This window comes from Lipotes vexillifer, unplaced genomic scaffold (genome assembly GCF_000442215.2).
Source record: "Lipotes vexillifer unplaced genomic scaffold, Lipotes_vexillifer_v1.1 scaffold1775, whole genome shotgun sequence".
Taxonomy (NCBI): Eukaryota; Metazoa; Chordata; class Mammalia; order Artiodactyla; family Lipotidae; genus Lipotes; species Lipotes vexillifer.
In genome coordinates this window covers 494,160-508,409 of record NW_006780221.1, presented here as the reverse complement: position 1 = coordinate 508,409, position 14,250 = coordinate 494,160, and the positions used below count along the sequence as shown (strand labels likewise).

Below are 14,250 nucleotides of genomic sequence, written 5' to 3'. Positions count from 1 at the left end.
TGGAAAAGGGCATGGCCATCCTCAGCTTGAGAGGTTGGAAAGATTTTGATGTGAAAGAAAGGCTCCGGAGATGGCGCATCATGGGGTGTTCAGAAAGGGGGGTGTCTGAGTCTTCCTAGAGTGGAGGGTTCAGTGGGGGCGTGGAAGGTCAGATCGACTCAGGTTGGGTCTTAGTTGCTGCGCGCGGGCTTTCTCTAGTTGCGGCGAGTGGGGACTACTCTTTGTTGTGGTGCACGGGCTTCTCATTGTGGTGACTTCTTTTGTTGCAGAGCACGGGCTGTAGGCACGCGGGCTTCAGTAGTTGTGGCTCGTGGGCTCCAGAGCACAGGCTCAGTAGTTGTGGCGCACAGGCTTAGTTGCTCTGCGGCATGTGGGATCTTCCCGGACCAGGGCTCGAACCCGTGTCCCCTGCACTGGCAGGCGAATTCTTAACCACTGTGCCACCAGGGAAGTCCTGGAACTTCATTCTTAAAGTCAGGGGAAGCCACTGCAAGTTTCTGAACAGGTTAGGCCCAGTACAAGAGTGTTGTGGTAGAAAGATTAATCTGGTTTTAGTGAACAGAGTAGGCACTCAGGTATGTGCTGTGTGAGTGGACTCTGGCAAGACACCTTAACCAAGTCCTTTGGTGGAGACAGTAGGAGGTATCAGGTGCTAGAAATCTGGGTGGAAAGCTCTGGAAATGGCACAGTGAGATGTGAACGCACTGACTAAAATTGGTTTGAAAAATAAGGAAGTTCCTCTGTGACATACATCACAGCAAGACCCTTTTTGACCCGCCTCCTAGAGAAATGGAAACAAAAACAAAGCTTAAAAAGCTTGAAAGCTTTTGCACGGCAACGGAAACCATAAACAAGATGAAAAGACAACCCTCAAAATCCGAGAAAATATTTGCAAACGAAGCAAGTGACAAAGGATTAGTCTCCAGAATTTACAAGCTGCTCATGCAGCTCAATATCAAAAAAACAAACAACCCAATCCAGAAATGGGCAGAAGATCTAAATAGACATTTCTCCAAAGACGATATAGAGATTGCCAACAAACACATGAAAGGATGCTCAACATCACTAATCATTAGAGAAATGCAAATCAGAACTATAATGAGGTATCACCTCACACAGGTCAGAATGGCCATCATCAAAAAATCTAGAAACAATAAATGCTGGAGAGGGTGTGGAGAAAAGGGAACCCTCTTGCACTGCTGGTGGGAATGTAAATGTAAATTGATACAGCCACTATGGAGAACAGTATGGAGGTTCCTTAAAAAACTAAACATAGAACTACCAATCCCACTACTGGGCTTATACCCTGAGAAAATCATAATTCAAAAAGAGTCATGTACCACAATGTTCATTGCAGCTCTATTTACAATAGCCAGGAGATGGAAGCAACCTAAGTGTCCATCGACAGATGAATGGATAAAGAAGATGTGGCACATATATACAATGGAATATTACTCAGCCATAAAACGGAATGAAACTGAGTTATTTGTAGTGAGGTGGATGGACCTAGAGTCTGTCATACAGAGTGAAGTAAATATTCTCAGAAAGAGAAAAACAAATACCATATGCTAACACATATATATGGAATCTAAAAAAAAAAGATGGTTCTGAAGAACCTAGGGGCAGGACAGGAATAAAGATGCAGACGTAGAGAATGGACTTGAGGACATGGGGAAGGGGAAGGGTAAGCTGGGACGAAGTGAGAGAGAGGCATGGACATATATACACTACCAAATGTAAACCAGATGGCTAGTGGGAAGCAGCCGCATAGCACAGGGAGATCAGCTCGGTGCTTTGGTGCTTTGTGACCACCTAGAGGGGTGGGATAGGGAGGGTGAGAGGGAGAAGCAAGAGGGAGAGGATATGAGGATATATGTATACGTATAGCTGATTCACTTTGTTATACAGCAGAAACTAACACACCATTGTAAAGCAATTATACTCCAATAAAAATGTTAAAAAAAAAAATAAGGAAGCTCATTAGCTCCCCCTTGGAATTTCACAGGAAGGACAGGCTTCAGGAGTGGTTTACCCAGCCGCTCAGTAATCCTGAAGACCCAGATCCCTTCCCTCCCTCTGCTCTGTCCTCCAGTGTTGGCGGCACCCCAAGGCCAGGTTCCCCCAGGTGTGGCTGACTCGCAGCAGCCAGAGGAGCTTTGTGCTTTCTCACTGGGGTCAAGCAGAAGAGGGAGAAAGCCTGGCTGTCACGGCTCTCAGGAGAGAAAGTGTTTTCTCAAGTCTGCAGTAAAATTCTTCTGTCTCATTGGCCCAAATTGCAACCTCCGCTGTCTCTTGAACTAATCACCCAGTAAAGGGAACGGGACCCCCTTGAGACGAACCAGGCCTGTGCCCTGAGCTGAAACGAATTTCCTCGAGCTCTTTTTGTGGTTTTGTTTTTTGGTATAATTTCAGTGTTTCCATTTAATAAGTTAATACCTTCAACCAAAGTAAACCCCCAAATGCAAAATGATCATGCTATTCATGAGATAATTAGAAGGTTTAATAAAAAAGCTAATCATCCAGGGACCAGATTCAGAAAGAAGACAGAAGTTTAAAGTAGTAATGAAAAGTAGCTTCCTGGGAAGTTTTCAGGTTATGTGTGGAATTTCATGTATGCGGCAGACTGTGACAGCTACAGCCCCCAAACCACATGCCCACGCCCTGGTGTGTTACTCTCCCAAACTGAGGGGCTTGATGCGTGACTTGCTTTGGCCAACAGGACGTTAGCAAATGTGGCACAAAAGAAGCTTGAAAATTCCTTGCGCTTTGGGGTTTGCTCTGTGGCTGCCCCGAGAGAACAGGTGAAGAAGCCAGGTGAGCTCACTGGAGCAGAAATCGTGATGCCTCCAGCTCTCTGGGCTGCTCAATGGGGAAGAGAGAGACTGTATACCGAATCAACCACATTTTCTAAAGACACTTTGTACCGTGTGAACATTCACTGACAAAATCTTTCAGAAATGTAATTAACTGCAGTTAGAATAACCTTTCCCTGACAAGGTGTTAAACTTTGTTATAAAAAAATCTAAGAATACAGCAATGACATAAGACAATTGAGACTTAGTTTATTCCACATTTACCTTGAAACTCCCTTGATGGCATAGTACAGAGCTGTAGAGAAAACTCAATGACAGAGGGCCCCAGAGGACCGCGCAGGGGCCTGTGGGAAACCAACCCGCCCCATACCAGTGACGAACAGCCATCAAACCACTGGGTTTACTGGCTCCACTGCAGCTCGTGGATAAGAATGAATAAACATCATTTGTGTGTTTATATTTCAGCAAAGAACAGCATCAAGAACCACCTTTCTGGCGCAGTGGTTGAGAGTCCACCTGCCGATGCAGGGGACGCGGGTTCGTGCCCCGGTCCGGGAGGATCCCACATGCCGCGGAGCGGCTGGGCCCGTGAGCCATGGCTGCTGAGCCTGCGCATCCGGAGCCTGTGCTCCGTGACGGGAGAGGCCACAACAGTGAGAGGCCCGCATACTGCAAAAAAAAAAAAAAAAGAACCACCTTTCGGCAAACAGGTTCCTCAGCACATTTTGCTTCACTGAATTTTGATTTGCACTCCTGTCTCTACCTTTCCTGTGAACAGGCTGCAACCTAAGAGAAGACTCTACCGTGAAAAGGCTGTAATCAGGTAGGCAAGCTGGCAAGTGTGCCTGTCCTTTCCTTGACCAGCTGCAGTTGTTAGAGCCATGGTCTCACATTCCTGCACTTGGAAAGCGCCTTGCTCATGTTTGCACAGAAGGGTGCAAAGTCACAGCTTCGGGAAGCCAAGAAGTCATGTGACCCATCCTTCAACGGGACAATTACACTTAAGCCTTTCCAGGAGGTTCTTTATCTTCTTTGTGGGGAGGGGAGGGAACAGATTGGGTAACATCCTAGGGCGCATCTGACCTTTGTCAACGGGGCCTTGTTTCAATGATTACTATTATAGAGAGGGGGTTGGTTAACTTCTGAACATCAGATTCCTTAGCTGTGAAATGAGGAGGCGTCTTAAGCTGGGTTATTACAAGAATGTGAATAGAGTACTAACACATGGTAAATTTAGTAGCAATAACACTAACCTCCTATTCCAGTTTAAGCATCTGAATCCTTTTTCTGATATGTGTAGTGACATCTGATAAATATGAAATGCACGATTCATTAAGAACCACTCCAACAGCAATCTTTATATTCATTCCTTAACTCCTTTACACAGAATCTCTTGTTGACCTATTGACTATTCTTTACTATGATTCAATGAATAAAAGAAAAAGCAGCTTAAGAACTAATTATGACTTAAAAAGTGTTGTTTACAAAGACATATTAAGGAACATTCATCATAGCATGGCACAGTACAATCAGCCAAAGTTAACTAGTGGAGAGTCTGACAAAGCAACAAAACAAAACAAAACAAAACAAACCCAAAACAAACAAAAAAAGATTCACAAAAGTCTAATGTTTTTGGAAAACAATGCCATCAATCTGTCTCAAGATTTGAGTTCATCTAATATTGAGTCAAAGGTCCATGCAGTTGTGGTTAGTCTTCTCACCCTTAGAGTGAGCAGCCTGTAGATTTCATTAAGAAACAAGAAAACTCCTATAATCTGGAAACACCAGCTGTATCTGTAACCAGTGCTAGATTCAGTAAATGTAATACTGTCACCAGCCTAACCAGAGCAGGTATTAGAACTGAAATATATAATTGATTGATCCACCTGAGAAAGTTCTCAGGTCTCTCCTTCAGCATAATACTGTTTGCTGTTAAACTAAGTACCACCTGATCTGCTAATTCGTGACAAAAAGCATTAAACATCCTCAGACTCTGGGATTTTGGTCGATTTCTTGTGCAGAAATTCCAATGAAAATGCTGTTGGAGAAACAGGTCTTGATTCCGGAATATGCTCCATTCTGTATTTTTCGATGTATGGTGCAGCTACCTCCCAAACCTGAAATGCAAAGACAAAACAAAGTCAAAGTGTTGACAACATTGTTTTCACACACGCCATTAAACATCAACTTCATGTGAAGTCAAAACATTATCTCTAACTGACTAGATAACACAGTGGCTGTTTGCTTGCTTTTATTATAAGCCATTTGACACATGATCTGTCAATGAGTCTTTGGTTGCTTTAACAGCTTTTAAAATACAAAGTCCAAAATGTCTCTAAAGTTACCATGAAGGTTTTCAGCTGCTTACTCTTCTAAAGCAAAACAAGCCAGGAAACAAACAAAACCTAGAGAATTCAGTGTGGATGGAATTAAGGAAAGTTGCTCAAGGATGGGACTGTGTGTTTTCTAAGGCAAGCTTTAAATGATAAGAGGCAGTGGATTTTCTCTTTGCTCTCTTTCCATGCCACACGCCCTCTGTTCTTTGGACCCTTGCTACTCAGAACGTGGCCCCTGGACCAGCAGTGTCAGCATCGCTTGGGACAAGTCAGAATGTCAGCCCCACTGCAGACCTACTGAGTCCAAACCTGCACTTTAACAAGATCCCCTAGAAATTCACGTGCACTTTACAGTTTGAAAAGCACTGTTTCACAGCCTTGTTTAGTGTTTACCTCCACCCACGAACCTATTTCCTTTTAAGCATAACATCTTCTCAAACTAAAGTCCGGCTTTTCGTTTATATTATAGCTGCTTTTTATCTGGTTGCTGCTGACAGGGAAGGAGCATTTCCTATTCTTTTGTATTACCTTAGAAAATGTATTATTTCAAAAGCTAGCCTCCTTGAAGAGACATCTGCACCCCCAGGTTCACTGCACTATTTACAATAGCCAAGGCACAGAAGAAACCTAAGTGTCCATCAATGGATGAATGATACAGAAATTGTGAGATAAACACACACACACACACACACACACACACACACATACACACAAACCACACACTGGAATTTTATCTAGCCCTAAAAAAAGAAGGAACTCTTGCCATTTGCAACAACATGGATGGATCTTGAGGGCATCATGTTAAGTGAAATAAGTCAGACAGAGAAAGACAAATATCGTACGATCTCACTTACATGTGGAATCTAAAAAAAAAAAAAATGAGCTCATAGATGCAGAGAACAGATCGGTGGTTGCCAGAGCGGGGGTTTGGGGGAGTGGGTGGAGGGGGTCAAAAGGTACAAAATTCCACTTATAAAGTAAACAAATCCTGGAGATGTCATGTACAGCTTGGTGACTATAGTTAATAATACTGCACTGTATATTTGAAAGTTGCTAAGAGAATAGATCTTAAAAGTTCTTACCACGAGAAGAAAATGGTAACTGTGTGTGGTAGTGCATGGTAACTAGACATACTGTGGTGACCATTTTGCAATATATGCAAATGTCAAATCATTATATTGCAAACTAATATAATGATATATGTCAATCATATTTCAATTTAAAAAAAGGCTGAGCTCTCACACACCTCTCTTCTAGCACCAAAGTTGGCAGCAAGCAAGGGAATTCCCCTCAAAGGGTACAGGGAACACTTTGAAATGACAGGGGTGAAGTCAAAGGAAAACAATTGTTCCCCAAGAGCAGTGCAATGATTCCAGGGGAAAAATCAAGCAATTCTAGGGAACATGATACCTACAAATGAAAGGCTTAAAGAACTTTAAAACTACATTTTAAAAGTAAGTCTGCATTCTAGGGCTTCCCTGGTGGCACAGTGGTTGAGAGTCTGCCTGCCGATTCAGGGGACACGGGTTCGTGCCCCGGTCCGGGAAGATCCCACATGCCTCGGAGCAGCTAGGCCCGTGAGCCATGGCCGCTGAGCCTGCGTGTCCGGAGCCTGTGCTCTGCAACGGGAGAGGCCACAACAGTGAGAGGCCCGTGTACCGCAAAAAAAAAAAAAAAAAAAGTCTACATTCTAGGCATCCGTCCCTATCAGATGCATCTGCAGTCAATGTAGCCAGAGGGAAGAAGCAATAAAGAGACCCTGTATCTCACCCAGTGTGATGGGGCAGGACACACCAGTGCACTAGATACATCCAGATCCCTTTGAATAAAAACTCGGGAAATTTGTTTTCTCTTCAGGTCTGTGCAGTCACTGAACCAGGTGGTGGTGGTGGCGATAGCATTACAAAAAGAGAATGTATTTTTAATAAGAGAGAACCTTCTTGATGGGGAGGAATCCATGAACCTTTCATCTCATTTTCTCCCCACAAATACTTGTCCCCAAATTCCATTTAAAATTCATTCCAGCTTCTAATCCTTAGATAGTCCATGTTTGGGTGCAACATGGGACACTTAAGAGTGTATCGAATAGTTTCTTAGTGACCTTGAAAGTTGCATGAGTACCTTTTGGTTCACTTCCAAGGAACAGCCAGGAAGCAAAAGAATGTTTTTCCACTCTCCACTCCCATTTTGCTTTCCCATAACGACCCCAAACTAAGAACTAAGCCAAGTAGCCAATTTACCTTCTGCTCTATGAGCAGTCTGTGCGCTGCCTCGATGTCTGGGGCCATGAAGCGATCTTTTATCCAGGGCCTGCAGAGACAGCACATCAAACCATGAGCCAACGTTAACTGCTGCCAGGGTTCAAAGTTCTAAAACAGTGTCACTTTCCAGGAATCTGTTTTGACTTTACCTTACAACTGAGCGCACCAGGTCATAGACCGTCTCCAGTGGAGTGGTAGTTTTCAAAGGGCGTAGAAACTCTATCCCTTGGCAGGCTGCAAGAAGCTCGATGGCCAGCACTGAAACAAGGATGGACGAGGGGACGGCTGATTAGAGTCTGACTTCATGCTCGAGGGATATAAATCCCATGCAAGCTGACGGCCATCGCCAGCCAACTAACAGATGGTTGGTTCTCCCAGTCTATGGGTAGAATGAAGATCCCTTGGTATTTGGTTACCATCTTAAATGTGCTTTTCTAACCCCTTGGCTGCATCTTTAATGGTGAGAAAGGTAGGACTACCCAGGTAAATCAGCTTTCCCCTTCTCCCCTCAGCTGATCAAGATGGATGACCTGTTTCCTATTTCCACCTTTGTGTAAATTTTAATTTGTTTTCAGTCTTGCTGTTCCCTACGGCCTGAAATACCTGGCAGATAGACTTTCATCAAAGGATTGAAGGAGCCAGTGAATGAGCAGATGAGTCTTTGGTTGCCCTGGAACTAATTCTCCAATGTCTGTTCCAAACCTTCAAACTTAAAGGCTCCCAAATCCACTAAAACTGAAATTCTAGCCATTGGCATCTTGCCAACTTTAAGTTTCTTGATAAGACAATCTCTACACTGTCTTTTCCTAGCTATGAATGCTTGTGGGATGTACCATACCTTGAGATCCACTCTGAATATCGAAATCTAAATCTCTCTACATTTGATACAGTCTAATGAAGAATTTTTTATAGAAATATAATTCAAAATTAAACCACTTTGGGTTCTGTTATTTGCCAAGAAGATAATTTAGAAGCTTAGAGGCCACTTAAGTGGTCTCTTGATCAGGCCACTTAAGTGGTTAACCAAAATGGAGTATTAAAAACATTTGACTTCTTGTCTTAAAATTTATAAAGCGCATTCCAAACTCTGGTGAGTACAGACAGGTCACGATGGGAGAAGATGAAGTTACAGAATCCATTAGGACCTGGAAGAAACTTCACATCTTCTAGTCCAGTCCCCTCACTTTACACGTAAGGAACTGGAAACTTTGAGAAGTAAAGCATCTTATGAAATAAGTGCTTATGCTTATTTCATAGAGCTGGAGCTCAAGATCAGAACTGGCTAACCTTCCTGATTCGCCCTCACCCACATGACACAAACCTGGCCTCTTGGTTGGAGAAATGTGAGTAGGAAAATGGCGGATTTTGCTAGTGCATATGACAGATAGCTTCTTAGATGGGTTTGCAAGATAAACGTGATACATGTCAGGAAAACCTTGAGTAACCATCTCTCAGCATTCTGTTAACTACTCTTCGTTGCTATTCACAACCATAAGTTCTCCCTGATGCCATCAGATGGGATTTAAAAACCACACACTTCATTGATACAGATGCAAAGGGTTCAGTGTATCTTGATTTACCTGGACTTTTAAAAATACGATTCTCATTTATTTTGAAATAAGCTGATATTCAGTGGCCTAATAACCACCTTTGCCCTTCCCTTCCAAAAATTTAAATACACTTAATATATATCCTAAGAATCATGGAAATACCTTCTAGTTTCCCATGAATATTTTCTTCACCTTAACAGAGTACAAGTCACATGAACTAAAACCATCCTGAGCAAATAAGTAATCGTTCTACTTAGATATATTGCAAGGACGTTCTTAAAGTTTTCAAAACTGACGCTATTCATTTTATCGACATCTGAGGCTAATTTATACCTGTGTCCGTTTCACTAAGAAAAGACTGCTTCTCCTGACCTTACATCCCCTTCCTTCCCACCTCCCCACCATCCCCTGGCCTTGACTGATGTCCGTGCTTGGGCTTCAGAATCTCTCTCACTCCTGATCTTTTTTGGACCACCGCAGGGCGTGCGGATCTTAGCTCCCCAGCCAGGGGGATGAACCCACGCCCCCTGCAGTGGAAGCGCCCAGTCTTAACCCCTGGACCGCCAGGGAAGTCCCCACACTGGGTTTTTTAAGCTCCTCCCTTTGAAAAGTTTCCCCTCCCTCCTCCAGTGGGCTGGTAACATTTCAAGTCTTCTTTTCCCCTGAGTGCAACCGCCTCTCTGTTCCTGGTATGCTTCTCACCTGACCTCCTGCAGCCGTCAGCTGCCTCCACGTAGAGAACTGCCCTTCATCATCCATCCCAGTTCTTTCCTGAATGTGGGCATCTGTACATCATTGCGACGCATCCCAGAACAATTTATTTTGTGCACACACATCCCCTTTCCTTATTAAATACTGCTCCCCTCTTCCCAATTAGCTGGCCCTATTCGTTTCAGGTCTTAATCTTAAATACTCCTTTGGAAATGCCTTTTCTCATCCCTTCAGACTAGCTCAGGTTCAGTTATAGCCTCGTATAACTCAATTCTTTAGTCAGAATTTTGTTAAGTGCTACAAAGAGTTGCCAAGTTGTTGTTCAATGTCTTCCTCTTTAGGTAGACTCTAATTTCCAAGAGGGCAGAGAATACCTCATTCACCATTTAATCCACTGTGCTCAGTGATACATGCCTTTCCACCCGAACCAGGCCAGACAGGGAGGGGAAGGGAGTGATAGTAAAGGGCACAAGGTTTCTTTCTGGGATGATGAACATGTTCTAGAGTTGATTGTGGTGTTGACTCACAACTCTGATATATTCACAACTCTACTAAAACCCACTGAATTGTACAATTTAGATGGGTGAATTGTATGGTATATGAATTATATGTCAACAGAGCTGTTACCAAAAAAAGAATACTCCACTCTCTCACATTTATCTTAAAATAGTGGTATTCTTTTGTCAGCCAATTGCTTCCAATACAGTTGCAAAAATTTAGGAATTTAGAGAACAATGCCTAAAGGAAGGCAGTTTCTCTTCAAGAAACCAAACAAGCAGTGATTAAGAAGGCTGGAAGAGGTTGACTTAACACGGCTCCACCTATGAACTCTCTTTGCTGAAAAGGCTCAGCGGCCATGGCTCACGGGCCCAGCCGCTCCGCGGCATGTGGGATCTTCCCGGACTGGGGCATGAACCCGTGTCCCCTGTATCGGCAGATGGACTCTCAACCACTGCGCCACCAGGGAAGCCCTCGTCAAGTCTGTAGGACCAACTGCAACACACAAGAAATGATGGGACAGAGAAGGAAAGTACCACCACGAGGAAGCTCACAGGTAAATCCAGAATGTCAGTCTCTGTCAGAAAACTGATGTGGTTTTTTAACTAGTCAGTGGCATGAATTTAAAAAAAAGGGAGAGGGGACTGTTGTAAATGAAAAGAAGCTTAAAACCTTGGCCACCGAATTTAAAAGGTGGGTCTTGAATCCTGATTTGAACAAACTGTAAAGACGTTGAGGTAATTTGGGAAAATTTGATACCAAGACTTATTGTTGATTTTTGTCGGATGTGATAATGGCATCATGGTGGATAAGAAAGTTTGTATTTGAGAGAGAAAGTATGCAGGAAGAAAACATGACAACAGGGATTTGCTTGAAAATAATTTGGGAAAAGTAAAAAAAAAAAAAAAAAAATGAAACAAATGTGTTAACTGTTGAATTAGAGTGAGGCATATGAAGGTTCCTGGTACTAATCTCTCCACTTCTGAATATGTTTTAAAATTTTCATGTTAAAAAAAAAGCCAGCTGATGAACTGGCTTGGCCAGCATGTGTGGTTCTTAATCTTCACGGAGCATCCGAACCACCTGGAGGGCTTGCTACACCCAGCTTGTTCTGCTGTCTTTGCTAGGGTCTCTGATTCAGCAGGTCTGGGACAGGCCCTGAGTTCCCAGGTGATACTGATACTGAGGGTGGGGATCCCACTCTGAGGACCACTGGCGTATAGTTTATCAGGGAGGCCTGCGTCCCAGCCTGGCTGGGGTTACCTTGCTCCACGTGCTCAATGACCCTGAGGGCTTTCCTTGCTGCCCATCCTCCCATGGAGACATGGTCCTCCGTGGCGGCACTGGTGGAGAGAGAGTCCACGGACGAGGGGTGGCATAGGGCCTTGTTCTCAGAAACTGCAAGAGGCCAGAGAAGTTAAGTTAGGGACATACTTACGTATGTTCCTAATAGAAAAATTGCCAAAATGACACATGGCTTCCCAAAGTGCTCCTCAGCGTGGGATCCCCTCTCCAGGAGGTCTTGGTCATTAGCAAAGCACCAGATGGTCCAAAGTTACTTTGAGAAAAGAAAGAAGGTTGTTTTTTTTTTTTTTTCCCCCAAAGTGAGAAGGACTCTAAAACTCTAGTGAGTTCGGAGATAAGACGGGGATGGGAACCCTCATATTACAAAGCCAAGTTGAAAACACTAGAAGCATTTAGCATGACAGGGAGACTAGGGGTAAAAAAGGTGATGGTCATTTCCAGGTATTGGAGGACAGTCTGATTATGTCACCAGAGGAGGCGGGATCAGAATTCAGGCGTGGCGTTTGGGGATTGAGGCTGTACCCACAGATCCTGAGCGAGAAGATTTACAGTTGAGACTGTTCAATGATGACATAAGTGGATGTACTGGGTTTAAACAAGGGCTTGATGACTGCGGGGATGTCTTGGGGAGGTGGGGGGAAGTCTAGAGTTGGCCTAGGTTGCTGTCTCTCAAACTTTATCGTGCCGATGAATCACTGGGTCTTGTTAAAAGTGCAAATGTTGAGTTTTAGATGGGGGCTGATATTCTGCTGTTCTAACAAATTGCCGGTGATGGCTGTATTTTTGGCCAGAGGACCACACCTTAAGTAGCAAGAACCTAGATTACAGAGTTCCTTCTCCCCAGCTTCAGAAGCTGGGAAAAGTCAAACGCTAAGAGTCTTTTCCCCTCTTTTTTTGAACTTTGAGAGCAGCTCTGAGTGTAGCTGCAGTTCTTTTCTATGCTATAGGGGATCCTGAGATAATATACTATAAACTATGGTGATCCACTCATCCTGGTTTACCCAAAGCTTTCAGGTTTCAGCACTGCAAGTCCTGGGCCCCTGAACCTGCTATGTGGATCACCTGGTTTGGTGGGGCTTGTTCAGAAACGTAACTTACAAGTGGCCAGAAAAAGAAAACCACCAGTTTTATTAAAGCAAGCTGAGCAACTTCAGATGACAGCTAGGGCAGCTAAACACATCCAAACGAGGCTTCCCAAATTCATAACACTTCTCTGAAAATCAGTTACCACCCCCCATGTTAATGTGGGAAGTTGCTGCCCCTTAGAGGGATATTTTAGTAAGGAGGTAAGTGAGTAAATAGAAAATACTGGACAGAAAGTGAACTCAGTGGCTCTTTGTTGGCTGTGTTGAGTCTTAGTGTGAGACTTAACTGAGGAAGGGGTGAGTAGTAATAGTAACAACTAATATTAATTTAGTGCTCGTGACACTCTAGGCACAGTTCTAAGGTATTCTACGCATTCATTAATTTAATCCTCAAAACAGCCCCGTTGGGTAAATTTATCACCCCCATTTTACACAGGAGTAAACTGAGGGTCAACAGGATTAAAAGACTTGCTCCATATCACGCTGCTGGTAAATGGGCAGAGCTGGGATTTGGACCCAGAGTCTATGCTCTTATGAGCCACTATGCTATCCGGCCTCTTGGGTACGTTTGCCAGAAAAAATACCGGATGCCCAGTTAAATTCGAATTTCAGATTAAAAAAACAAATAATTTTTTAGTACCAGATAATATGCTGAGTGATTCAAATTTAACTAGGCAGCCTGCATTTCTATTTGTTAAATTTGGCAACCATATTTTAGGATTACGTATTGATTAAAAAGAGATCCTCATTAATTGAAGTGAGAGCACAGATTTGCAAGCCAAAATGCTTGGGTCTGAATTCTGCTTTACTTCTTACTAGCTGTGCAATATTGAGTAGGTCACTTAACTTCTTGGATCTTCAAGTATTCATCTTTGAAATGGAGGAAATAATAGTACCTGCCTCTTAGTATTGTTTGACGATTGAGTAAATATAAGTGAAGCCCTTTGCACTTCGTTTGTGCCAGTCTCTATTCGGATGTTACTTCTCTGTCCCTTACAGTCTCGAGTCAGAAATCTGCTATATTAAAGCTCAATTTTCATAGAGGGCATGTTGCTTCTTATAAGCATTTTTGCATGTTGTAATCACATCCTTACGTTTTTAGTGGTTGGTGTGTCTTACGGAATGTATCCAAACTTTAATCACTTGGATCAGTTCAAGTTTCACCAGTAGCTATAAACATCTTTTGATTTTTTCCTTCTGATAATCTTCAAACTGAGATTAGTGAAAAAACTACATAGATGAAGTTCACATGTGAAGTCACATTGCTTCCTACAGAGAAATCGTGGAAACCTCCTTATTTACAACCTCATTAGTGTGTTATTATGTTTCAGTATAATGTTGCCTAGGTTTTATTTTACATTTTTTTCTCTAAACCTGCTGCATTTGTATTGAGGATGCCCATGAAGGTGGTGAAAATGTTAGGTCTCAAAGACAAAATGTGACACTTTTAGGTAGAATGGAAAGGCCTTTAGGTGGATAGGCTTTGCATTCTGGGCAAAGTGCAGTGTCCTTACCCAGGGCTGCAGCCGTGCAGTGGGCTATCATGAATCCAGAGTTCAAACCACCTTCAGCCACCAGGAAGGCAGGCAGCTCGCTGAGGGAGGGGTTGCAGAGCCTTTCAATTCTTCTTTCACTAATTGCAGCAAGTTCATGGACGCCAATGGCCAAATAGTCCAGGGCCTGAAAGAGTG

The 14,250-nt window shown here is 43.3% G+C and overlaps 1 protein-coding gene across 2 annotated transcripts in view; it reads right to left on the bottom strand.

The window, feature by feature from the left end:
* Positions 1 to 4,431: 4,431 nt before the first annotated feature.
* HAL (histidine ammonia-lyase) overlaps positions 4,432 to 14,250 on the bottom strand; it is a 23,002-nt gene continuing 13,183 nt past the window's right edge. The window contains exons 16-20 of one of the 2 annotated variants that reach the window (XM_007453346.1): positions 14,074 to 14,239; positions 11,433 to 11,567; positions 7,560 to 7,668; positions 7,390 to 7,459; positions 4,641 to 4,930 (exon numbers count right to left, since the gene is read on the bottom strand). In XM_007453346.1, coding sequence (XP_007453408.1) covers positions 4,790 to 4,930; positions 7,390 to 7,459; positions 7,560 to 7,668; positions 11,433 to 11,567; positions 14,074 to 14,239 — 621 coding nt within the window. In that variant the 3' untranslated portion in view covers positions 4,641 to 4,789. Of the gene's footprint in view, positions 4,931 to 7,389; positions 7,460 to 7,559; positions 7,669 to 11,432; positions 11,568 to 14,073; positions 14,240 to 14,250 lie in introns of both variants that reach the window. The other variant, XM_007453347.1, reaches the window with a different exon arrangement.